At 40.4% G+C, this 26453-nt stretch overlaps 1 protein-coding gene across 8 annotated transcripts in view; it reads right to left on the bottom strand.

Annotated features, from left to right (window-relative positions):
- The window catches only part of RPS6KC1 (ribosomal protein S6 kinase C1), a 197417-nt gene that overhangs the window by 75707 nt on the left and 95257 nt on the right, over positions 1 to 26453 (bottom strand). For 5 of the 8 annotated variants that reach the window (XM_065589449.1, XM_008179083.4, XM_065589452.1 and 2 more), the window contains 3 exons: positions 16613 to 16695; positions 15494 to 15589; positions 11446 to 12371 (listed from right to left, as the gene is read on the bottom strand). In XM_065589449.1, the coding sequence (XP_065445521.1) occupies positions 12261 to 12371; positions 15494 to 15589; positions 16613 to 16695 (290 nt within the window). In that variant the 3' untranslated portion in view covers positions 11446 to 12260. Of the gene's footprint in view, positions 1 to 11445; positions 12372 to 12856; positions 13881 to 15493; positions 15590 to 16612; positions 16696 to 26453 lie in introns of those variants that run through there. The other 3 variants (XR_010599874.1, XR_006174385.2, XM_042850210.2) reach the window with 2 other exon arrangements.

Raw genomic sequence — 26453 nt, 5'->3', positions numbered from 1 at the left:
ACGGCGAGCACTTCCGGGTTCGACTTATCGTGTCCAGACTAGACGCGATAAGTCGAACCCAGAAGTTCGATCGCTCGCTGCCGAACTACCGGGTAAGTGTAGCCAAGCTCCAAGAGTGGATCTGCTGAGACATCACAGGCTGGTGGAAGAGGGGAGACACCATCCCTTACTGGGCTCTGTGCATAAGATCCTCTTCCCAGGTTTCATGTGCAGCATGTGGGGGTAGCATTTTCCTCCTTATTCCTCAGTGATGAGCACTGCTTTGGGCATGTCTAAATAACCAAAAAATCTTTTGAAGACAAGGTGTTGAGCATGCTCCAGAAATTGTCAGCTTTCAGTGCAAGAACTGCCCTTTCTTCTTCATGTTCCATCTTAATACTTATTCATTTATCCCATCAGGGATCAGTCACATTTTCTTAGTGCAGGGGGACTATTGGTGTCTTCATTCCAAAATGTGTGGATGAATGATCTAAGATCACTGAGATAAACACACTGTTCATTTCCTGGGTGAGATTCTTAGTTGTAAGTTGTTTTTCTGAATGCTGTGGTTGCTGATTTCCCACATCTTCAATTTCTCTCTCCTGCTGCTCACTTTCATGTGTAGTGAATTGTAACATATGCCCTCTGCGCTCTCCCAGTTCTCCACCCGCCTACAACCGTTTCCAAAATCAGGAGGAAAGAAGGATTTTATTAGATTCAAGTTGACCAAAACGGTTTATGAATTTGGGGCCATTTCAACAAATTGTTTCAGTCGGAAAGAAAAAAAATTCTGAAATGTCTAAATGGTTTGTTTTGACATTTCCAAAATGAAATGTTTTAACTTTTCATTTCAGACAGATGTTTCCTTTTAGAATTCCCTCAATATTTTTAAAAGAAAAAAAAAGTTTTTAAAACTTCAAAATCAAAACAAAATGTTTCATTTCAGGTCGATTGAACTGTTTTGATAGACACAAAATGAGTGTGTCCCTTTTTTGATTTTTTTTGGACCTGCACCCACACAGAATATTCAGCTATTTGCACAGATCTATTTCTTCCTTTATTTTTGCATGTGGCCTGAGGCTGTTTGGGTGTTGCTGGAGACTAGCAGTAGGATAAAAAAGAGTTCTCTGATTTTGAAGCAGGCATTTTTATTTCATCCACAAACTGCCCTGCTCACCCTCTTCCTTGGGCAGAGTTTTCGTCTTTCACACCCAACTGATTTGGATGTCATTTGTGTGTCCTGCTAGCTTTTTCTTTTAATTTTTTTTTCAAGGACAAAATGAAGATGGAAGTCATATATAAATAAAACAAACCTTTACCTACATTACTAACAGAACTTCAGAAAGGGAAAGATTGGAAGAATTTCTAAACCCAATTCACTGTTCACTTCCTGTACTACACTTACTTTGGACACTAAGACTAGACTCTCAGTTGCTCATTTTGGCTCTCATGCACTATAATAACTTTAATTATTGTTATATATTATGCCATGCCCCTGGCATCATGAATTTACAAGGGCCAGCTTAAGGGATATAACCAGTTTCAAGCCTGTATAAGTATGTCCAAATAGGGGATTTACGTTGGTTTAACTAAGCCAGTTTAAACAAACCAGTGCAAATGGGAGTGTAGCCCTCAGTCTTAATGAGACCTGGCTTCTTGCTGGAACGTTGCTGCTTTGATATCAAAATGGCAGACAATACTGGCCTTGTATCCACTACAGAAAAATGTAAAGTATTTCCACCATTGCCAGGATTGGTTCAGCTCTACCAGGTTAGGAACCTTAGTGTAGTATAGCTCGCCAGCTGCTGATGCAATCTGAAGCACAAAGTCAATTAGATCTTCTCTGAGTGGACATAAAGACAGGACTGGTATCTCTAAAAACTGCTTTGAAAATTCATTTTAAAATTTGTATCATTTAGAGGCTGTATTTACTCATCTAAGCAAGAACTGTGATTAATCACTGTTTTACTTTTTGATTGAACAAATAAAGTCACCTGATAAAATTTGAGACCCTATGAAGATATTACTGTTCACAAAGGATTTTGAAAAAGCCTAAAAGAGCACCTCTATTTTTCCCAGCTAACTTTGCTGGAATAAGCCTTTAGTTGTCACCAACCTCTCCCCAGTCAATGACAAAGGTCAGTTCAAAATTTCCAAAACAGAAACAAATCTTTAATTTTAGATACTATATTTCCAAAGATCATGCCAATAATGTGACAGGATAGTACGCTGGCACTAATGTTGATGCTATTGTGAAACAGCAGGGAGGTCAAAAGCCATCCCCTGAGCTAAGGGCACGAGGAGATCTAGCAGCATAGATTCCATATCCCATGCCAGAAAAGCCAAACCAAAACATACAGATACTCAGATGCACGTGTGCACATGCTGTAAACCAAGGGGTGGAACTCCTAAAGGGACCATCACTACCACGAGTAACTTATCACAGACCGACAGCATTATGGCTGGCAAAACTCAAAGCTGCTCTAGATTTCAAACCAAAACAGCAAGGTTTGTGAATTTCTTGATTTAAAAAACAAGTAACACATTGACAAAAGGAAAACAGAATTGGATAATACATTACTGTACTTTTAACAGATTTATATAAAGAAGGAAGCCAGAAAATATTGAACTGGAATTGCTCTGTGCTTTTACTTTTAAGATATAAATACAAATGCATTCATTATGCATCACATTATAATGCAGTGGCTTACTCTGAATCTTATCATGTAACGTTAAATTTATCAGCACATGAACCACTAAACAAGTCTGAGTTTAACAGTAATGCACTCTGACTGGGAATTTGTCAACATGGGCTCTGTGTTAATGCATATTTTTAACATAGACTGTATGGCTGCCTGAGTTGAGCAGCTGTTTATGGAAAAAGATATTCTTCTCTCTGGAACACAGTAACATAGACCCAACATGGCTCTCAGAAGCCTCTTTTAGCTTCTAACCCCACTAGAGTCCTTTAGCAATGAGCTCTGAACTAAAAAAAAAAAAAAATCCCACAAGAATCTGCATTATCCATCTTAATATTATAGAAGACTTAACCTTAGGCAAGGCTGTCTATGTGTGTGAGCATGAACCAAAATGAAGGTAAGGAAAGCTAGTCTTTTACATGCCATGAACCAAAGCTACCAACAGTTCTTTTTATCATAAATATAGGCTGAATCACACACGAGACACCTATTAGGGCCAAAGAAGGTTACATGCATATATACATCTATCAAGGGAAAACTAGATTTCCCAAACTCAGATGCTGTCTTCATTACAAACCTCTAATATCAGAAGACAGGGAAGAGCTCCGTTTTTAAAATGCATTTTTTATTATTCAGCCTTCAGTGGAAATGTCACCTTTCTAAAGCAAGCTGTTATCATGTGTTTCCCATGCCAAACACATGGCCTCTAAGGAGAGGATTTTATCTCTACATTTTTAGTGATTTGTATTTCTCTTTCAAGGAGCTCCATGCCTTAAGGCACCTGAAACACTAACAGCACAAGAAGGTAAGGTTACACGAGACACAGCCGAATAGGACACAGAACCCAGCCCAGAGTCAGCAAAGCTTCAGACTACAGTCACCTTATCCCGTAATTCACAGCCCTTCATATGTTTAATTGTATTTGGTTTCGTTGGTTGGGACCATAGTCTCAAAGACACAGCGCACCCATCAACAGACTAAGCCGCATGACAGGCTCAGGAGCAGCCAGCACAACTGCCCGTGACGCCTGCCAATGAGCCAGATGCTGCCACATATTGGCATCTGGGACCTGGAATAGCAACCATGCTCTCAGTTTGGCTATGGATTCTGACCCTGAGTACTGGAGGAGACAAAAGGAGGATAGAAGGGAGGGGGAGGGGAAGCATCTCCTCATGATTTCACTGGTAAACATTTAGACAAAACCCTATTATTTAGCTTCTTTACATGTGACTGCATTTAAGCAGAAAACATTTCATGTTCTATTCTATATGTCGTAGGAGTCCAGTTTGCAATGATTAGGGTAATTTAGTTAAAGGAAACCAATGCTTCTCTTTATCTCACCCTTCTCACATTGCCATGCATCCTAATAGACAATATATACCACCAACTTCCCCTCTTCAACAAACACTAACCAACCACCACCCCACCCCAGTGAGTTAGTCAAGTATCATCCCCCAAGATGGGGAAATGGATCAAGCAACCTGCTCTGCTACTGATGTGCAGCATGGGCTTAGGCAAGGATGCTCCCGCCCCAAGAGATTCTGGGCCACACCATTGGTCACAGCCCATACTTTCGAAGCCACGTTAACTACTCCGATTCAGCGTGTGAAATAAAGAACATTGTACTTCTCTTGTGCTGAAAAAGAACTACATGGATGTGTTGATGGTAAGAAAGTAAATATAGCTACTGGCTTCTTGGTCTCATGGAACTGGCTCCATCAACATCTGTGTGCTGGTTTTAACCTATGAAACCTTAAGGTGGTCTGTCACCGATTACCTCACAGCTCCCTTCTCTCTTGGTGCAACAAGGAAGCAACTCAGATAATCAAAGGTGCTCAAGATCACACCTGCTGACAGAACTGTGAGGAGGTCAAAGGCATGGCACATACAGTGAAGGACCCTCATCAATGGAATTTGCTTCCCTAGTGGTTTACCTGAGCTTAGATCTGTTGGGCCTTGCAGTGTGAGTAGGGCTGCCAGTTTTGGTTGGATATATTCATGGAGTTTTCATCTCGACATAATCTGTAATTAAAGTCTAATCTTTAATTCCTGGAGACTCCAAGACAATCCTGGAGGGTGATTACAGAGCAGGCTGCTCTAAATCACGACATAGCACTGGCCCTTTTTGTGTCAAAATTCTTCCTAGTGGTCCCAGTCCTGTGCAGGGCACTGTGAAATGCTTAAGCACTCTCAAATTCAGCTTATTTACCCATGCTGCCAGAGTGAACGATGCCCAAATAAATTTGTTAGTCTCTAAAGTGCCACAAGGACTCCTCGTTTTTTTTCTGAATTAGATATTTTCATTTTGGGAGACTAATCCTCTTCATTTCCTTGGGCCTTTGCCCCCTGCCCCTTCTCCCCTCCCCCCCCCACCTGGGGCAGTGGGGATTGGGCTTTGACTTTGGCCCCGGCACCCAGGGCAGTTGGGCTCGGGCAGGCTTAGGCTTCGGTCCTCCCTCCTGGGGTCATGTAGTTATTTTTGTTGTCAGAAGGGGTCACGGTGCAATGAAGTTTGAGAACCCAGGTCTATACATACTCTCATGATAAATGACCTGACTCAAGAAAGAGAATTACTCCTAATTCGAGAAGATGGTAGGACAGGGAGCAATGGTTTGCAGCTGGGGGGGGGGGGAACATGTAGGTTTCAGCAAAAGGAAAGATCTTGACAACAGCAGCAAAGTGGAGAGTGAAAGAAAAACCAAGGTTCCTTCGCAGCACTCATTGCAGTGAGGATTGGATATTAAGGAAGATAGCATAGGGACTAGTCAGTACAAAAGGCAGGTTGCAGACTACACACCATGTAGCTTTTTTTTTTTTGGTCCATTCAAGCAGCCATTCACAATCTGCATTTGCAAAGAATCATGGGTGATCTTTTTTGCCTCTAGATGCTGCTTTAGCAAGACTCCCATTGCATATGAAGTGCTGCATGGTGAATTAGAGTTCACCAGATGTGCTGCATAATTCAATTATTTTTTCTTTTTCAGTCACATTCAGTGGAGGACTGGGGGAGAGAAAGCTCATAAATCCGGGTTCATGCCAAAGCAAAACTATCTGGGACAACGATAACTTCAAGTCAAATCAGACATCGCCTACTACAGCTTTATTTAAGAAGGCCACTAACCACTGTGACATCTTCTCTTTTCCTGGCTGGCCCTCCCTTATCCAGTCCTAACATTTGCCAACTGGCTTGCCTGGTATATATGCCCAGAAGGGCTTTCCCCAGACGAGCCAATGAATCAAGGTTATCGCCCCAAACCTTCACAAGAAGAGACTAATTCCCTGCTGCCCACCATTGACATGCTTCCACCAATGCTCCTGCCCAGCACAATGCTATAACCCTCTGGCAGGAAGGCTCTAATCCCTTCTGACAGCACCCGTGGCCAAGAAGATGGAGGCACAGTTGCCTTTGGAGAAGTAGCACCTTTAATCCGCCAACAGCCAGTAAGTGCTGCTGAGGCACTGCATTAAACCATCACCCATCCCTAGGAGTTATGAGCATTATCTCTGCAGTGCTCCAGTTAGCCTCCTTTGGCCTAACAGCAAGGTCTCAGGAAATGTAGCTCAATCTAGATCCAACACCTGGTGGAACACCAGGCTTGCCCTGATCTGCTATGTGTTCTTTTACATCAGTGCCCCAGGTAATATTGCTCTTCTTTTAGATACTTCTCATAGATTTGAGTGCCATGATGAGATTCCAGCTCTGCACCACGTGAAAAGCTGTTAGCAGAAAGGCAGTCAGGATTGCCACCCTTCACAGACTGTGCTGCTGGAAACAGGAGTTCTGGGGGGCCTAGATAAAATGCTACTGCCAAATAGCAGCTGTTCTGAACACTTCACCCCTTCCCATTCACCCCTCCATGAGGTTTTCCACCGGCTCTACAGCCACTTCCAGATTAAGGCCACGTTGTGAAGGCCAAGACTATAACAGGGTTCAAAAAAGAGTTAGATAAGTTCATGGAGGATAGGTCCATCAATGGTTATTAACCAGGATGGTGTCCCTAGCCTCTGTTTGCCAAAAGCTGGGAATGGGTGAAGGCATGCATCATTTGATGATTACCTGTTCTGTTCTTTCCCTCTGGGGCACCTGGCATTGGCCACTGTCGGAAGACAGGATACTGGGCTAAATGGACCTTCGGCCATAGAAATAAGAACAGTCATACTGGGTCAGACCAAACTATTCATTCTCAAATTCAAGGCTCTATACAGCTGCCTACATCTCATCACTTGTCACCCCGATTGACACAAATTCCATAGACTTTGATGCCTACCTGGTCTTTTATATGGATCCGCAAAATCTTCCACTCCCGTCCCCTACATTTGCAGTCACCATGCTGATCCCATATGCTATGTAACATCCCTCTCCTCAAAACTCCCGACAGCCCCTCAAACAACTTCCCATAGGTTGATACCACAATATAACATATTAACATACACAAGGTATACCAGGCCCCATAATTAGTGATGTACTCTTCCCTTTCCATTGCTGATTTATTTAACTTATGCTCAGTCTAGCATTGTAGAATAGGTTGTACTGAGAACATACTCAGCCAGAACTGTGAACTCCTCAAAGCAGATATTCGATCTTTACTCAAGACAGTATGCACAAAAATAACAACAACAAAATTAAACCTGGGCATACCATAGCAGTAATAAGTGACTCATTGAGAGATGTTCAGTATAAGTAGTCTAGGTCACCATGTAGAAGAAGGGTTGCAAACCTGAAACAGGGAAGTATAAAAGGGATTAGGGACTGAAATTATTGCAGAGGCAAAACACTGGTCATGTCAATCTCTGGCAACCCCACTGACCATTTAGGAGCACCAGTGACAGGATTTGGGGAAGCAGTAACCAATAAGACTGGAAGGCTAGATACAAAATGAGAACTCAAGGGTGGAGAAGCAGCAGAAAGTTTGGAAATCCCTTGGGGCTAAGAAAAAACAAAATCCATTCTAATCTCTTCTTAGTCCTTGCCAAGAAGTTGTAGGATTTCAATCTAAAAACATGTGTAACGCAGAAAAGATAAGATACTGGAGGGCACTTTTCAGATGTACTCAGCCCCTGTAGCTAATATTGGTGTCAACCGGAATTTTGGGTCCTAGGTAATTCCACATTTAGATTACATGGATTTTCAGATATATCAGTGGGGCAGAAGAGAGCCCTGAACATAACAATTCAGTTAATGGGCAAAGCACAGATGCAAAGAAATTGACAAACATTCTCATTTCATTACTTAAATTACTCATCAATCTTGCTAGAGAGGAAGTTTCTATTTCTCCAGCTTCCTGTTTAGTGTCCTTGAGAAAACAAATGACACCACGTTGACAACCCCACCCCCCCTCCCAAAAAAAACCCCCACACACCACACACACACCTGTAGTGGTTTACTTCCCCTTTCCCTATACCTGATTAAGTCTAGTACAGAGGTTCTCAAACTGTGGTGCGCGGACAACTAGTGGTCCACAAGCTCCATTCAGGTGGTCCGCAGATAGTTCCCGCTAAGGTGCGTGCCTGGGTGGCCGCACACGAGAGAATGAAGGGCCACTCACCTAATCAGAGCCTGCGTGGCTCCACTAATTAGGTGCCTGGACAAGATGCACATGTGAGGTGGTGGCCTTGGGGGCAATGGGGGGTAGGTGGGAGGGTGAGAAGAGGGGGTGGGGAGAATTTGGGACATGCAGGGCTGTGGCGGCCAGAGAAAGAGGCGACTTTCCCCAGCTCCAGGGCTGCGGCTGGCAGGGAGAGAGACAGCCCTCCTTCCCAGCCCCAGCTCTGTGGCTGCTGAGGCGGGGAAGAGACCCCCAGCTCCCTCCCAGCCCCAGCTCAGGAGAGAGGGCACATCCATTGCATTAGAAAGGTAAAGACTACTGATATTAAAATATGAGTTATGTGCTTTTATTTGTAGAACAAAAAACGTTAATGATTATGAAGTTTTTTTTTTTAATATAGCGCTTTTATCCAAAGCACTTTACAATAGTTAGCTAACGGTACAAACAACATTTGGAAAGATCATTAAGTGGTTCACCAAGACCCTCAGCAATTTTCAAATGGTCCATGAAAAAAAAAAAAAAGTTTGGTCTAGTACATTAGTTAGAAAGAGCCGACATCCCCAGTGTTCTTCATTCTGAAGCCTTTCGGCATGGGGTTTATTATACCACTGTTCAAAAGTTTAGAAACGAACATATGAGTTGAGGAAATGCAAAATGCTGGATCCGAAGTGCTACTACTAGCTACTTTGGAGGTGCAGCAAGGAGCTGCACGGTAGTGCTGATACAGCCAGAGCTCCACAAAAGGCCAGTCTCAAAGAAGAAAGAGGAACTGTGCTACAGGCACAGGAACTGATGTTTCTTACCATTCAGGGGGAGAACAAGACAATGCCCCCTTCTTAGATATTTTTTTAACTGGATGCAAGTTCTTACAAAAGGGAGAAACACTGTACAGGGAGGGATGGGTGTCCAAACTGTCCCCACCACAATGCCCTCAATGGAGAACTTCAGCACCCTGATACCAGTCCAAAACTTTCCCCTTAATAGGAAGCAAAAACTTTTACATGATAGCTCTAACAGGGGCAACTGTCCAGTGAGGACTATGTTGAAGTGTCCCAAGATCATTGCTTTACCTAGACCCTGAATTAGGATAGTAGGGAAATCTAAGAGCTCATTCTACTGTACTAAATACACTTCTCAATAATCACTACAGGACAGCACTGAGTTGTTTTTCTATAACAGTTATAAGCAGTTAAGGCTATAATAGGAGTGAGGTAGGATGGGCTTTAGGTCACTAAAAGAGCGAAGACCCTAAGGTACTGTAGTGACTGGGTCAATCAGTCTGCTATAACCAAAAATAAATATCTTCAGTGCAGGGCCCTGGAGGGAAAGGAGGAAAAACCAGCACAACCTCCAACAGCTGGTCAGACATGCTGAGTACTTAACAGAGAAAAATATATATTTGGATACCAGGGCCATATTATGAGCTGGTGGAAATGGCCAAAACTCCATTGGCCTTTCAGGGCTGAATTTGAAATCCACTAACAGCAGGCTGAATTTGGCCCCACAGGTTTAGTTTGTGAAACCAATATATTTAACATCAAGTAGTGTGACATCCAGCAATAGGAGCAATGGCAGAAACCCCCTTTTCATGTATCAGCTCAAAAATTGTGTTTGCTTTAGGTGATACAAATAGTCTATTTAATGGCATGGTTATTAAAAACATAGGATATCAAAGACCTATTTAGGGCAACTTGCATTCTCAAGTGACAGCTCCCTTATGTTGTCTATGACACAGATTCCCTCCCCTCCCCTCCCCCCCCCCCCCCCCCCCGAAGGAGATACTATTGACAGCATTCAAATAAAAAGTTAAAGATATATTTGGATGTCATTAACTAAGCCGGGTGCTTTCCACTGAAAAGAAATGGTTATTTGGTCCCTTCCGAAATGCTGTTTTCTTTCTTCTTGATTTTTGGACTTCAGGCTGTGTTTATGTATCATTTTGCCTTGCCCTTGACTAGAAACTGCACATAGATACCACTTGAATGGTTAGAACTAGACAGCATTTAAAGATACCAAGACAACAAGAAAAGTGTTTTTAAAAAGTTACTGGCAAACTACCACAATGGAATAAGCCAACAGACCATATTTATCTGAACGTGTTACCGTATAGAGAGCCCCAGGGATTGAGTCAGGTGGCTGAGGGAAGGGAGGATTCACTTGAGCAAAGAGATCTCCTTCCAAAGTCACAGCTAGGGCACTGCTGGAAGGAAGCTCTGCAACAGCTTGGTCTGAGCATTAGAGATTTCCTACCAGCTCGGCACAGGAAGTTGTTCCTGTGGCTCACCTGAGGGAGTTCCTGTTATGAAGCCAGAGGGTGGTAGGTTGAAATGCAATTTCTGAGAGTGATGTCATCTTGGACAGCACTCCATAGGCAATGATACTGGTGACCTGGTTACAACCTGCCCTGTTGTTGCAGCCCCTCTGCTGGAGTTCTGATCACAAGAAGAAAAAAAAAAAAAGAGGGGAGTGGAATAATTTAAAAAGGAAAAAAAGTTTCCAGATTTCCTTTGTTTAAGTGAAGTATTTTCCTTTTCCACTTTATTTTAATACACAGACCTCGTGTCTAACAGATGGAGACTGTGCAGATGCACTTTTGGGAGTGCCCATAAAATATGTTGCTAAAATACAAATAGGAGCAAAAAAAATTTTTTTTTAAATACAGTAATGATTGCTGAAGCCTCTCTTTCGCAAAGGGATTTGCCCTTTGTTCTCCAGATAAAACTAGGGTAAAGGGACATTTAAAAACAAATACATTATCTGTAAAAGTATCTGTCTATGCTGTATTTATGTACATGTCAGGAACATGGATTGGCATAGTTGGGGAGCTGCAATAAGAAAAAGCAAAACTAAGGCAATAAATACTCTTCATTTCTTAGCCCCCTTCTCCCCATTCCCTCCCTCAGATCCCACTACTCACCAAACAGCTCTGCCAATTGTCTCAATCCCAGTTCCCACCCAGAGTTTGCTTAGTTGCTGCTCACTCAATTGGGACCGACAAGTCCCCTGTTTCTTCTGTACCTAACACCTGGACACAGATCATGAGAGTGGACCAAGCCACTCAGATTGTTAGGATCATTAAGAGATAAGACTCCAGAGGATTAATCGGGAAGAAGAATGTGGGCAATGGGGTCTTGAAGAGGGAGAGGTTAAGAGGAGAACACACCAAGGAAGAGTTCATTAAGTGAAACTGTGGTAACTGCAATTAAGAGAGAAGAGTCTCATTTTTATATCCAGACATTTATTTAGCATCATGTTTTCTTGGTCCTTATTAAGTTAGTAAAGCAATATTTACCTGGCTGAGGAAAAATGACTCCCCTTTTTGTAGTGACTTAAACACAAAACTCATCCAAAGTTATGGAGAGAGAGTTCTGCACAGACATTGCTAACCGAGAAAGCACAATGCAGACAGCACTGTTTTTTTCATATGCTCTTTCCACTATTTAAAATGATATGCAGCCACTTTCAAGACACATTCCACAGTATGATGCAACAGCTTTCTTATTTTTTTCCATGGATACATATTCTTGTTTTATAGGCCAAGTTTTGCATAAAGCACTTTTAGTATTTTGTTCTGCATATACCATTAATAAATTATTTGATCCTTTCCCCCACAGTCGCAACTAGCACAGGGAAATAGTCTGTTGACACTATAAAAGGCCCTACTTTCTGCTGTCGTGGACTAGAGAGTTATGCACTTCTGTCATCTGATGAAGCACATGGAGTGTGGTCCTGTTTCTACTTAATTCACAAGCTGGCAGTGCTAGACATGCTTACCCAACAGTTTCAACATAGAGCACACCTTTGGTGAGAAGGTTTACATATAGCAGCCACTTGCAATAAAAATAAACTAGCACCCTGTCCAGTCAGTGATTTGTGTTAAAAATATTTCCTTTTTGCATGATTACTCCCGTCTCCTTTATTCATATTGTCCAAGTGATTTAATACGCCTTATACGATGACAAGTCAGGGGTGTTTCTATGCCAGAGAAATTCGTCCATCAGAAGACCTGAGCATATTCATAGAGCCATAGTTCCTTTCATCTCAAAAGATCTGCCCAATCTACAGGGGCAAAAAACGGATGAGATTTGATGTCTTCAACACCTGCAACTCCAGCACCAAGACGCTCCACAGGGTTAAACTGCAAAAGCTTAAAAACACATCATACAATTCAGTTAGTAAAAGTGAGTACTGCTTCTTAAAGAGTCACAGCAAGATCTAAGAGTAAGGTACGGCCTATAACACCGAACATATATAAAGTTCAGCACAATGAAGATCCCCTTACTGGACATGGAGATACAGCCTGCTGAGACTAAAGACCCCAGCATGCAATGCTCTGGAACATTACATACTGGGACTCATAGCCCCCAGTGGCTAAGAGAATGGCAGCTCTGGACTGCATTGTAGGTTGCATTTGGCCTACAGTCACCCTTTAGTCACCTCGGCAGTAACATAATGCCACAGATGATGGCAACATACAGGTTTCTTTAAGTTCCATGATTCTGTCTCTACTGCCCTAGAACACGGTACGGTTACAAACAGTTTTTATCCCCTGAAGAGTATTTCCACAAAATGATTGTAACGAATAAGGGAGTCTAAAGTGATGTAATTAAATCCAAATTTAAAATTGAGATGTTGGAGAAAACTGGTGCAATAGTTTAATGGAAAAACTGCTAAAACTAAACAGTTTATTTGCTTGAGTTACAATCTCCAAACAAGACAGCATATTGAAAACTGGCTGTATTCATGTGGAAAGGAAAGCATAATATTTATCCCTACTGAGTTTAATTCAGAATGGTAACTTTAAAGGGAATCTTAAGGCAGTACTTCAAATAGTCTGATAAAGAGTCGTGAAAATAGTTTGTAGACTTGGAGATTGTTTTTATATTACAAATACACAGTTCAAGGGCACACATTTAATTTTTGCCTTTCTTCAGAATGTTTCAGAATATAAATTAATGACAAGTTTCTTTTCATACTTGTCATGAAGGGGTACTGTGAATTCTAATCTCAATGCATTCAAATGCCTACACCTGAGAATCAAAATGAGCATAAAACCATAAGCATATTAATTTGTACATTTTAAATTGGTTCTGCCATTTAAAATAATCTAACTTCATTCCCGAAACATAACTCGGGGAGCAACTGCATTACTGTGAGAATTTACACAAGCCAGCAGACAAGCAGATGCAGTCACTGTCACGCTGCCTTCCCATGAAACGTAACAAGTGACAGCAGGTGGGAAAGTAAACACAATGAATTTTATGTTCTGAAGTTCTGTATTACAGAACAAAAACTTTACTCTTGGAAAATAAATGCATCATAAGTTATACTAGATATCTTTTTTCCTTAAAAAAATGTGTGCAAATGTTATTGGCCAGTGAAACCTGGAAGTATCTAAAGAAAAATCTTGAGGACAAAATACCAATTAAATATAAACTAAGAACCTTAGCTTATTCGTTTAACAAAACAAAAACAAAAAATAGAAAAAAAAATCTGTTTTCTCCTAAGTGAAGGGCATGGTGTTGGCTAGATGAAGAAGGCAATGAAGTCATCAGCACTGGAAGCTGTATGCCATGAGACAAAACTTGGTATGGTTTTCCATGTAGCTGCACACTGATCCCTGCAAGCTATTTTGTGATGTCCTGACCTGCGTAACCTGTTTGGGGGTGGAAGAGGAAAGCCACAATGACAAATTGCTAACCATGCCAAGAGACCCTTCCTTTTCCTGACAAGGCTTCCTCAACAATGAATGGTAGTTTCCTTGGATAGTCACACAACAGAGGTTTGATTTACTAGCCTATGGAGCTGAACCTCCATCCTATAAGTCACCAGACTGCACATGAGGACTTAACCTGAGCTATGACCCCAACAGATATGATCTTGTTATCAGTTTGAAGTTGCCTGAAAGTGAAGACTATACTATATATCCTTGTGTCACTTCAAACTGTAAATGGTAGACGCACCTCTGCTTGGTATATTTACAAGTGGACCAGACAAAAACACAAGTAAATTTACAACACAGACCAATCTGTCAGAGAAGCGGACTACAGCACCTAATAAGTCTCCAGCTCTACAAGCATACGTGAGATATTTCCTTCACTGTGCAGTGTTTGTTTATTTCTCACACTCTTTAGTAACATGACACCTGTGTGTGCTAGGCTGGCACTGGAATTGGTGCCGTATTACAATATGACTGACAGACAGCAAATCATTGGCTTGGGAGAAAGATACAGAAGTCAGTCTGCCATTGGTTCCTTTAGACGGTCAAGCTTTAAGTTTATTTCCTTGGGTTTCAACTGTGTTCAAACCAAGACTGAGTTCCTAAGTGATGTAATCATTTGTGTAGCCTCTAAGCCAGATGCTCTTCATCCAAAGGTCAAACCACAAAATCACCATATATCATTTACCCTGTTCAAATGGAGTCAGTCATACCTATGACTCCTATGTTATGTTTGAAATTAATGAACATGTAAGGAGGAAAGAAAGGAGAAGTACATTCATTGCAATTCTATGCTGTTCATGCATAAGCTTATTTCAGCATCTTGTGTTATCAGTCATGACCACCTAACATGGAGAGCTAGAAAACAGCAAGTCTTGTCCTTGTTTAAAAAATCTTTAATACAAGGCACATCAACTAGAAAGGCTGTGTATTTTCTTTCAAGCCAGCACCCCTTTGCTTCAGTCCTCTAACGGACAATGTATTAAACATTATCTTTCGGTTGCAAAAGCCAGATTATTCACACTTTAAATTACACTTGTCTTCCATCCTTAAGGGATGCCTTGACATTCTCTTCCTTCATGGAGGGTAGTAACACATTTTCAACTATAGCAATGTTATAGGTATGGTTAACATAACAGTAAATTATGGATTATTTAGTGTCTGAAGGTAGCTTGATATATTGGCATTGGTATTTTTGGATTGAATTAAAATGTTCATGGAAACACTTTGGATGGATTTAGGACAAAACTCCTAAAATGGTCGTATACCACAAGAGGATTTTCAAAAGCACTCAGCATTGGCTTAACTTTTCTCCCTTTGAAGTCAATGTTAAACTCTAAGTCCTCTACTTAGAAGTCTGGCATCAGAAGTCAGAATTTCCAGATGTAACAATATATTCATGCAAAATTCATAAGCAATGACAGGAGGGCTGCCTACAACCCTGCAGTCAGCTTTCCATAGTTAGGTTATTTCACTGCTACAGCACAGTTAGAAACGTTTGTACATATATGTATGCTTACATATGTAAAATATATTTCCTGTTAAATTACCTGCTGAATGAGTGATCTGGCCTCTTTGGATACGTGATCTGGCATGTTCAAAGAACTGTGAGTGTTTATTCCTGCTGGATGACACTCGGCTAGAGTCTGAAACAATCAATCAGGAACACTTCTTAACCAACATAATATAAAGATGGTATAGGTGCACGCTGATGCAAACACTGTACTTAGAGCAATCCTCAGACTAATAAAAACCAAACCTCACAAGAGTATATTAAGGTACTTGAAGTTCTCCTGGAATTATATTTTTATACAATTTATATCTTAAACCTCTTCCTCTTCCCCCAGACTTCATCTTTCTCCTGCTTCTGGTCAATTGGATTCTTGAATTTTGTTCAAAATGAAACTGCTACGACTGTCCAAGTCCCCGAACAAATTTGATTTGGTCAGATATCCATTTTTTAGAATATTGAGTAGTTTTCCCAGTAAGTAGTAATGTCTTTTTCTACCATCTGCTTCTGTATGGGCTAACTACATATCATCACTTAAGCACATTAACCTCATACATTATACTTTAAAATTATTGATCCTAGTATATGCATGCATTCGAACATATGCAGGAGAGATGTAAAACTGGGCCATGTGAGAACAAGCAATAAGAGGGGAGGAGGTGAAATCCATTTTACTGACTGGGTGTCAATCTATATAGAAATTGATTAAATATCAACATTTCACTGCAGACCCAGCTCAAACCTGAATTAATGTTAGTACCACATATGTAGGTCTATACTGCTCCCTGGACTGATATCCAATAGCTTCAGAACTAACATTTGTATTCGTGTACAAATGCTGGACATGTGCATTGAAAAAAGTAGAGAAGGAATATTAGATAAAGAATAATTGTGGCTTTTTGATTATTATTAACCTCAAAATTGCAATATGGTAAATACAACTTTACCAAGTTTTTGTGCTGAAGCTTGAACAAGTTTGAATCCCTGAAAAACCTGTACAGTTCTTCTGATCCTGTGCAAGCCAAGCAAGTCTATGCAGCTCAGGTCTGAAGAACACAGTTGAGAGGGAGATCGTAATAAAAGCATGCTCAGGCACAATTGCTTCTGGAAGGATGGTGCCTCCATGTTGATTTTACTGAATACCTGCACCAGTGCCTACCTTTCCAGTGAGGAGTTCGAAGAGAATGGCACCTAGACTCCACCAATCACAAGCTTCTGTCTCTTCTAGAATAGCTCCAACCTCTGAACACAAGACATTTAGATTAAGATTTAAAAAGTCAGTTTCACCTTCAAAATTAATATTGATTTACAAGGAGACTATTTAATACTGATTGCACATACACTAAGTACTACAGAGCTTTCATTATGCCTACATGCTACTGAGCCCTTCAGCCACCTATCGCAGGCTGCATTTTTCAATGCAGCTGCACAATATACTCAATTTATTATTTCCTCATTACTTGCACAGTATGGACATTTTAAATACCAAATTTAAATAGCAAATTTATCATCTTACATGACAGGGATAAATCACGCATGCAAATCGTGCACCAATCATGAAATAAGCTACAAATTCAATAAAAAATAAGGTATGCAAAAGTTTAACAAATGGAGGGGTGGGCACCATTTGGTCTAGGGCAGGGGTGGGCAAACTACAGCCCGTGGGCTGGATCCGGCCCCTCGGGGCTTTGGATACAGGCTGTGGGATTGTCACCCCAGGAACCGCAGCCAATGGGAGCTTCTGGGGAGGTACCCACAGGCGAGGGCAGCACGTTCAGCCCTCTGCCCCCCCTCCTCTAGAGGCCACAGGGACGTGGTGCCGGCCGCTTCCCAGAGCGGAGCGGTGAGGGGCCAGGGCAGGCAGGCAGGCACGCTGCTGCCACCCCGGAGCCGCTCCAGCCGCACCCTGGACCCCTCCTGCACCTCAACCCCCTGCCCTAAGCCCCCTACTGCACCTCGCACCCCTCCCGCATCCTATCCTGAGCCCCCTCATACGCCCCGCATTCCTCCCGCACCCCAACCCCCGGCTCTGAGCCCCCTCATACGCCCCGCATTCCTCCCGCACCCCAACCCCCTGCTCCAGTCCTACATTCATGGCCCTGCATGCAATTTTCCCACCCAGATGTGGCCCTCGGGCCAAAAAGTTTGCCCACCCTGGTCTAGGGCCAACCCTGCAGTCCAGGCATGACAGTACCACTGCAATATCTCAATTCTGTCCTAGAGGGTGAAAGGATAGTTCAGTTATCACATGACCAATCCTTCATTTCTGAGGTTGCCAAGGAGGTTATTCTCTGTGCTCAGGACACAGCAGTGTGGCCTGTGTACACTCACATCATATGCAGTTGCACACCCATGGTTGTAGCAAAAAGAAAGCACCTGGCCTTGACTGAAAGTCATGTTAACAAAAAAACAAAAAATACCACACACAACCCAAGCTGTCTGCTGTAAAACAGGGGCATAATAGACTGCAGTGAAGAAGAAATCTTAATTTTGACTGTCAAAAATGCAATAGCTGCACTAAAATTGCTTTAGTGTCAAAATCCACCCCAGATTCCAAGCAGAGAGCATTGATTAGTATACGGTCACATGGCAGTTGCTATGAAACACATTATGCCAGTTTAGAAAAAACAATTGTGTATCCTTTTATGCAGATTAAAATGAAGATGGCAGAACTACAGATGCATCAGATTCCTGTAGCAGGGGAAAGCAGAACAGCAACTACAGCTCTCCACCTGACACAAAGAAACATTGAGAGCCGAATCCTGCAAGATGTGGAGTGAAGAGCACTCCCACTCCCATTAGCTGCAATGCAACTTGAAGATGCTCAACCCTTGCAGGACTGTCCCTTAATACAGCTCCTTTTTTACACTCTCCAGTACCACGCACACAGGGCAGTGTTTCTTTAACTAACACACTATCTACATTAGAAAGTTTACTAGGATAGTTAAAGCAATAGAATCCTTGGTAGTAACAGACACTGATGGGTTATTTGCAGAATCAAGCCCATAGTGCTTTCTACCAGAGAATCGCAAAGCTATTTACAAGAGGTTGTTACATATTAATTCACTCATTTTGCAAAAGGTCAAGCTGAAACAGAGATTGATTAAATGGCGAAGTGGGGACAAGAACCCAGTTCTTCTGACTCTAGGGCCTGAAGTCTTAACCATTAGAAAACTGCCAAATTATAAATGGAGAGTTGTATCATTTCCTGTCTCTTACCTATGTGAACCACAACATTCAGACACCAAATCCTCCTGTCACTTTCATCCCCAAACACCATTAAAAAGATACAATTAGGATAAATAGAAACAGCCACAAAATACAAGGTTCAACTTGCACTGAGGGTTCTAGCAAGATTGTTCACGTGGTTTATAGAGTCTAAATGATTAGTCACCAAAACCAAAATGTTAAGTGTAAAAGCCACCTAAGTAAAGCATCCATATGTACTAATCAAAATTGAAATTAGCTTTACTTTCCTCCCATTCCACCACCACCCGTACCCTCCTTAGGTGCAGCTTTGCCTTCCTACCCCCTACAGTTTTCACTTTCAAAATCAAAGTAAGATGTTTTCCTTAAAAAGTCATTGAAAATGCTACATATAAACATATGCTGTTTACATTCCATTACTTTGAGCAGGTCACATTACTTTTGATGCAATACATTGATAATAATAAGTTCAGAATGTCATATCAATATTACTGCATTTTTATCTCAACTACACTTCATGGGAAAATTTAGAAATAGGTTATGAAGCACTTACACGGAAGCCAGTTAATGTAATACCACACAGTGCATATGCTTTTCAAAGCTTTAATATCGCAATAAATGTGAACCACAATATCTGCCCTCACTCAGAAAACATTTTCATCTCTATCCATCAGCAAAGTAATTTAGAAAATAAATGGTAGTACCCATAAGCCTAAGTGAATAATTTGGGCATATTTGTGCCTGTCCTTTATCAACCTTTAAATTGAGGACCCTATTCACATTCGGACATGGACACAAGTGCTAGTGTTTCCTAGGATTACCAGTATACAAGATCACAAGATCCTTTCAACTGGAAAAGATGATAGGGTGAACAAATCAGTAGTTCATCCAACCTTAATGTAACTTGACTAAAAGGGAAAGAGCTGCTTTCTTTTCCCCAGAAATCATATCCACGGGACAGTCAAAATCAAGTAATGCAGCACAACAGTGTTAAATTCCTGCACAGAAATACTTTACCTGCAACACCTATTGCTAACTGAAGACAAGCTTTGCGAAATGCTAACCACTTTCACTCAGACAGATGGTGCAGATAAACAGCTTCTGTGAGGAGGCTCAGTGCTATTCTTCTGATATAGCGGCTGGTCTTGAGTGAAAGGCCTTCTTTACTTCCTACCTCCCCCCAATATTTATCTGAACATTTATATTATACATAGTGGTACCTTCCTTCTTGATATGCAACTGATAGAGTTGTTTATTTATTTTCAATTTATGTTGCAAACAGCAAGCCAAGTAGAAAGGGGAGCCCAAACTAATTTATTTTGGAACCAAATCTGTTACACTGTTATTAATATTGTAACCACGATGCACTTTGCCTGTTGTCCTTTATAAACTGCATACAATAATGGTACAATACCTTACATTGAAATACCACTCTTCATGCTAAAAGATCTCAAAAAGTGTTATATAAAAAGGCACAGGACATCTTTTTCTCCCAAATGCACCTGATCTGGGGCTGACCATAAGATCGGTTGAGCAGTGTAGTGCTAGATTTTGGAATGAAAGATACCGGGTTCAGAAACAGTCTAGTGGACTTGCAGTCACTATGCAATTTAGGCCTTGTCTTTCAGTTCACCTGGAACAAAATTCAGTCAAGTTTTCCAGGAGAAACTAATTCCCAAAACAGATATTTGAATTAGTTCAGGCATAAGTCCTGAAGTTAGTACACATGAAAATAAGTTGATTTCTGAAAGTAAGCAGAGGTATTGCTTAACCTAATATTTAGAAGCTCTAGAGTTCTGTATTGAGAGGTTTCTCCAAAGCATAAAAAAAAAAAAAAAAAAAAAAAGGATACCATTTGTAACATCTAGCATAGTTTTTCTATTGGCCAGAACCCAAAACTCCAGTCTGAATTACCATCAGGTGACACTGTGGTACTCAGCCAAAACCATTAAGGAGGACTGATTGGGGGAAAGGGGGGGAGTGACAAGCACAACCCCCTGAAAATGATAGACAGGGTGTTTACCATTCCCTGCTGCCATGTATAGCCCAGAAAATCTATTTGACTTATTTTTCCTAATTTAAAAGCTTTGCATTTTAGTTTAGTATTATAAATGTAAAGAAGCATTTGCAAAGAACCAGATAAAAGGAACCAAAGCCAATTTACTCCACACAGATTCGGTCAGCCAAGATCTCGTAAGATACAGTAACTAAATATCACATCACATAAGTGATTTGGTCATAACGCTCTGCTAAAGTCTTTGCAATTTATAAACACACAGACCATTGATAGTTACATATCAAAGGTATATCATAGTCTTTAAACATTAAAATAGTGAAGCAAGTCAAATGAACATCTAACAAGATTAATTCAGGTATAAAAATAGGAACCTACATATTTAGATATTTAAAAGTGTACAGGTATCTGTGTTCCTCTTTAGAAGGAATTTCCTCATTCACTTAAGGAAAAAGGTTAATTGTAATAGAGGGGATTATGTTTTTTCTTCCTGTTAGCAACCCCAAATGGAATTAAAACTTCCTCTAAAAGTCAGGTGACATAGGAGACCAAGACTTTTTACCACTGTATTATCAAAAAGAAGGTAAACCTCACACCCAACATGATCTTTAACCCTTCAGCTACTTCCACTTACATTACAAAGCAATCTTCTTTATTAATTTCAATTATGCCCAACCTAATACAAATATCTCCTTTGGGAATTACATTTCTCTTGGAACTATTAACTGGATTTTGTTCCAGGCAAATTAAAAGAATTGTAAAGCAAATGACTGATTTTTACAAGTCAAACAGCATTCTAAATGTCTCGCTGCTTAAATTATTGTGTCCCGAAAGACTGCAGTGCAAGAACATACATTGTCTGAAAAGAGCTACTTTAAAATATGCCTTAAGAACAAGCTACGCAAGTTATTTCTGGAAAATGTTTAATAATCTCTGCAAACCCATTCCTTTCAACAATTGCTCTCCCCTGTGTGCATGGGATTTTGTGATTTTGGAGTTGAACTGTTTTCTTTCTGGAAATTTGGTGTCTTTAAGAACAGTATTTTATTTCCCACTTCACAATAAATCAATATTTTCTCTCGAGTTCCAGAACTTACCTCTGTATTCAGTTGGTCTAAATTATTTTAAAGTAATTCTTCACAAATCTTGTTTCCTAAATTCAATGTTTCTTACATTGCTTCACTGCTCAAAATGTCTTTATCCTCCATTTCTACTTTCTCCTTTACATTTAGGATCACACCAGTATATAAAAGTTCACGCAGCAAGTCAATGGCAAAGCCAGAAATAGAATCCATGGAGTTTAGTCTCTCACAATAACCATTAGACCAACCCTCCCTTTGATTTCTAGGGGTCAATGATATTTTAATCTCCTTTCTGAAACAATCTACTCCAAATGAAATTGCTACAATACAGTACAGTAGTATTTAATGAATATCAGCAACCTCACACTGAAAGTTATATAAACAAGGCTTCAGGTAATTGGTAAAGTGGGGCGGGATATATTTGTCCAGCAAATAAACATCATGCCATAAAGACCAATGTTGCTGATATTTTTGACTTTTTTTAATATTGTGTGCTTCCAACCATCAGCTGCATGTTTCTTCCTTATAGGAAACCGTCTAACAGCAGAAGTGAAGCTGTCATTTCACATCTGGGAGCATGGAGATCAACTTGTGGTGTGAAGCAATTTGGGCTTTATTGGACTAAAATTTTTATCTATAAATCTTTGATTTTGGTAGGCTTTGTATAATATACAGTAAATACTGGTTTAGATAGGGTTACCATACATCCGGTTTTTCCCGGAATTGCCAAAAAGCCAAACATGTCCGGGAAAAATACCAGCCGGGCACTTCCTCTCCCGCGGCTGCTCTGCTCCTCCCCGGACTCAGACTTCGGCTCTGTTTAAGAGCCGAGCTGCCCGAGCCAGCGCTACCGGCTTCGGGCAGCCCCCGTGCCTCCTGACCCTGCGCCACCGGAGCAGAGCAGCTGGAGCCGGGGAGGAGAAGTGCCCGGCCGGCGGCTGGGGTCCGGAGGCCCGGGGGCTGCCCGAAGCCGGTAGCGCTGGCTCAGGCAGCTTGGCTCTTAAACAGAGCCGAAGTCTGAGTCCGGGGAGGAGCAGAGCAGCTGGAGCCGGGGAGGAGAAGTGCCCGGCCGGGGGCGCAGGGTCCGGAGGCATAGGGGCTGCCCAAAACCCGAGTGCTACCGGCTTCATGGTTTGCCGGGCAGCTTCCAGACGGGAAGCTGATGGGAATTATGTAGTTAGATCTCCTTGCTGGCTTGAAAATCTCAACTATGTGTCTGTCTTTCTACACGCTCAGCTTGTTCAAGATTCACTGTTAGAAAAGAAAAAAAAAAGATCAGGTGGGAGAAATGGGACTTCATAACTCATCTGTTCTCTCATTACCATTGCATTATCAGAGGGCTAGATTTCGCAGCTGTGATATACCAATGAAAAAAATGCCATGCTTGTATGGTGGGTTGATATCTAAGGTGAATCGTAAGTTTACATACTGCAATCCTGTTGCTAAAAAGTGGTATTGGATTTTCTTATTTGTTCAGAAAAGCCCATCACATTTCAGTCTACAATGTTGCAGCCGTCAAATCTAGCCCTCTGGATTAGATAGGACTTTTCCCTTCTAACTAGCAGGGGGATTTGGATGTTTGACATGTACAGTATGGCAGGGTGGATAAAAAAAATAATCAATTATTTATTTTTTATTTAAATCAGATTTTTATTTTGTTCTTTACGTTATAATAATAAGCTTTTCTTTTTAAAAATAAACCTGTTTCAAAAATAATCTGAAATCATTATAAAATATAGTAAGGCCTAAATCTCTGAAAACATTAAAATAAAAAGATAAATATACTGAATCCAGGAGACTATCAAAAACTTTGAATTACAGTTTATAAAGAAAGAACCAAAGAAGGGGGAAAAAAATCTTAACTTTTGAGGTCAAGCTTTATAAATATGGTACAATAGGTCATGTACTGTATTACGGGCGTGATCGTGTGGGGGGTCCCAGGAGCTGTGCTACTGGTGCAAGAGACTGTCAAAGTCATCACAGGTATTGGGGCCTGGCCTTTGACTCCAGGAAACATCATAATGTAGGACATCACTAGGTAGCAAAAAGGTGTACCAAATCTAGTGTAAAGGCTCTACTTCGTTGTAAATGGACTTGTTTTAATGGTTATATCAACCAGTAAGAATGCTCCTTTCTTTAGAAAATAAATGAAGTTCAAATGGAAAAGTTGATTAAAATAGATGATTTAAATGGAGGCTTTCCACTTGGTGATTTAAATCATGATTTAAAATCGCCTTGACTTAAAATAAATCAATTCACCCTGCAGTATGAGGGGGTGAGGTACAAGACGCACATTCACATGTGTTAAAGCAGTAGATTTTTTCTCAAAAAGAACAGGAGTACTTGTGGCACCTCAGAGACTAACAAATTTATTAGAGCATAAGCTTTCGTGGACTACTTTGCTTTAGAATTCAGAGATACAAAATATACCAAAACGACTTATTTTTGCTTTATCAACAAAACCTAATCTTGATCAGGTCTGGCTCCAGATGCTCTTGATATGGCTGCAGCTGCAGCCTTTCATGTTTTGGCTTTTTCACAGATATAAACAAACAATGGCTAGGGTCTTTAAAAAGTTCCAGTTTTAGTTTTATAAACTTGTGGTTATCTATGTCCTACCAAGAGTGTAATATGATTACGGCATTATTTAAATGGTAATGACTCTTCAAATCTAAGATCACAAAGTGGGCAAAAACTGTACTTAAATAACAGAAGGTGACCATTTGCATTTCAAAAATTTATCTATCTTGCTTTCCCCTCACTTTGACCAAAACATGTTGATTCACAGGTGTGTGTGTGTGTGTGTGTGTGTGTTTCTTTTTCAAACTTATTTATAGAGCAGAATAATGGCCCCCCTGCTAGCTTGGCATTTGCTCAAGTTTCTGTCCTTGTAAATTGAATCTGTTACTGGAATTCCCCCCCCACACCCCTCAAAATACCAAGGCACATTAACCAAGAGATAAAAAAGTTACACTGTTATATTATAAGCATGGGGTGGTGGGGGGAATAATAGGTTGTGTGTAGGGGGTTGGTTTTTTTTTTTTTTGTGGACAAATATGTGATAAGAGTTCTCAGGGGGCACTGAGAGCAAAGGCTGTTTAAACAGAAGTGAATCATTCTCATCATGATCTGGCGACAACAACTTTACATTTTATTCAAACATCAGCAGCTTAGCACATTTTAAAACTATTTAGAAAACAAAAAATAATGTAAAAAAGGGGATCATAAGAAAACATTATGCACTCCAGAGTTAATGCAGTGAAAATTCTCATCTGTGGGCTTATAATTTGTTAGTTAAACACATTCGTTATTTATAGAACATTAATCTTGGCCAAAAAAAATCCACATTTTTTACTCTTAATGGTGCTGAGTTTATGAGGAATAAATTATCAAATGAGTTATCGTCATTTCCCTTATAGTTCAAAGAAAGAAAATCTGACTTATCATGGGCGGATAGCAAAGATTTGGGTTGGCTATTAATCAAAGTATAATATAGGCACTACTTTTAAGTATCCGCAGATAGCTTTGTTATTGCATTATTTATTTCAGCCTGAACTTTATTAAAGTAGATCTATCCAAAGAGCTAAGGGACTTTCCGCTTTTAACCATGTATACCATGCTAGAACGCTCTACAATTCACAAAGCTTGAGAGTACAGTTCTTGTTATGCAAATAATTACAACAAAGCTCTTCTCCACTCTGTAGATCTTATCTAAAGTAAGGCAAAAGAGGGTGCCAGCCAGTCAACAGCATAAATCCATTAATGGTACAATGCCACCTGGTGGTCAACTGTGAGAAATGTACCTTCTTGCAAAATATTTCTCTCTTCTGAAAGAGGCTTTTAATGTATGCAAGATATAAAATTATATTGCTATTTTACAGAAATATGTTGTCACAAGGATATCCTGTGGAACTTTTTAAATCTTTGTTTTTCTATTTTATTGCTGCTTTACCATTAGTAAGGAGCTCTTTCCTTTTATTTTATATATATATATATATATATATATATATATATATATATATATATATAAAATAAAAGGAAAGAGCTCCTTACTAATGGTAAAGCAGCAATAAAATATATATATATATATATTTTATACATACACAGTCACATTTCATCTCAGCTCTTGATGGGTTTTAGTGAGAGATGACAATTGCTTGTTTTTCATACTCTAAAGGCTATGATGGCTGTTTCTATAATAGTGTTGGTATTTTATTAAAAAATAGATACTGTTCTATACTCTGGTGTTCAATACCCAGTTTTTAGAGTGATTTCTTAGGCCTTGATCCTGCAATGACCTCTGCCCCCATAATGAGTCCCATTGAAGAGAAAACTTTAATACTAAAATGCCATTCCAGTGCGTAGATTCTGGTATACTAGTACATTGGTAAAGAAAGAGATTCTTACAATCTAATTCTTCCTTCAGATACTGCAGTGATGGATACACAGGACACTACATAAAAAGTTAAGCTTAAAAAGAGACCATGCCTTGAAATCAAGCTAATTAAAAAATCTTTTTAGCTTTCTCCCAACCTGTCCTAGTTTCCCCTTGCATAACAATACAATCCAATTTGCTATGTCTTCTTTTTAAATATTACTCTCCTTCTCCCCCATGCCACTGAGGAAGAAAACCAGGGACCAGGTAGGCCCATTACTCAATGAGTGCGGAAAAACAATAACAGAAAATGTGGAAATGG

The sequence above is a fragment of the Chrysemys picta genome, chromosome 3 (genome assembly GCF_011386835.1).
Source record: "Chrysemys picta bellii isolate R12L10 chromosome 3, ASM1138683v2, whole genome shotgun sequence".
Classification (NCBI taxonomy): Eukaryota; Metazoa; Chordata; order Testudines; family Emydidae; genus Chrysemys; species Chrysemys picta.
Note: the sequence above shows the minus strand (reverse complement) of the source record. Positions and strands in the feature narration are given on the sequence as shown.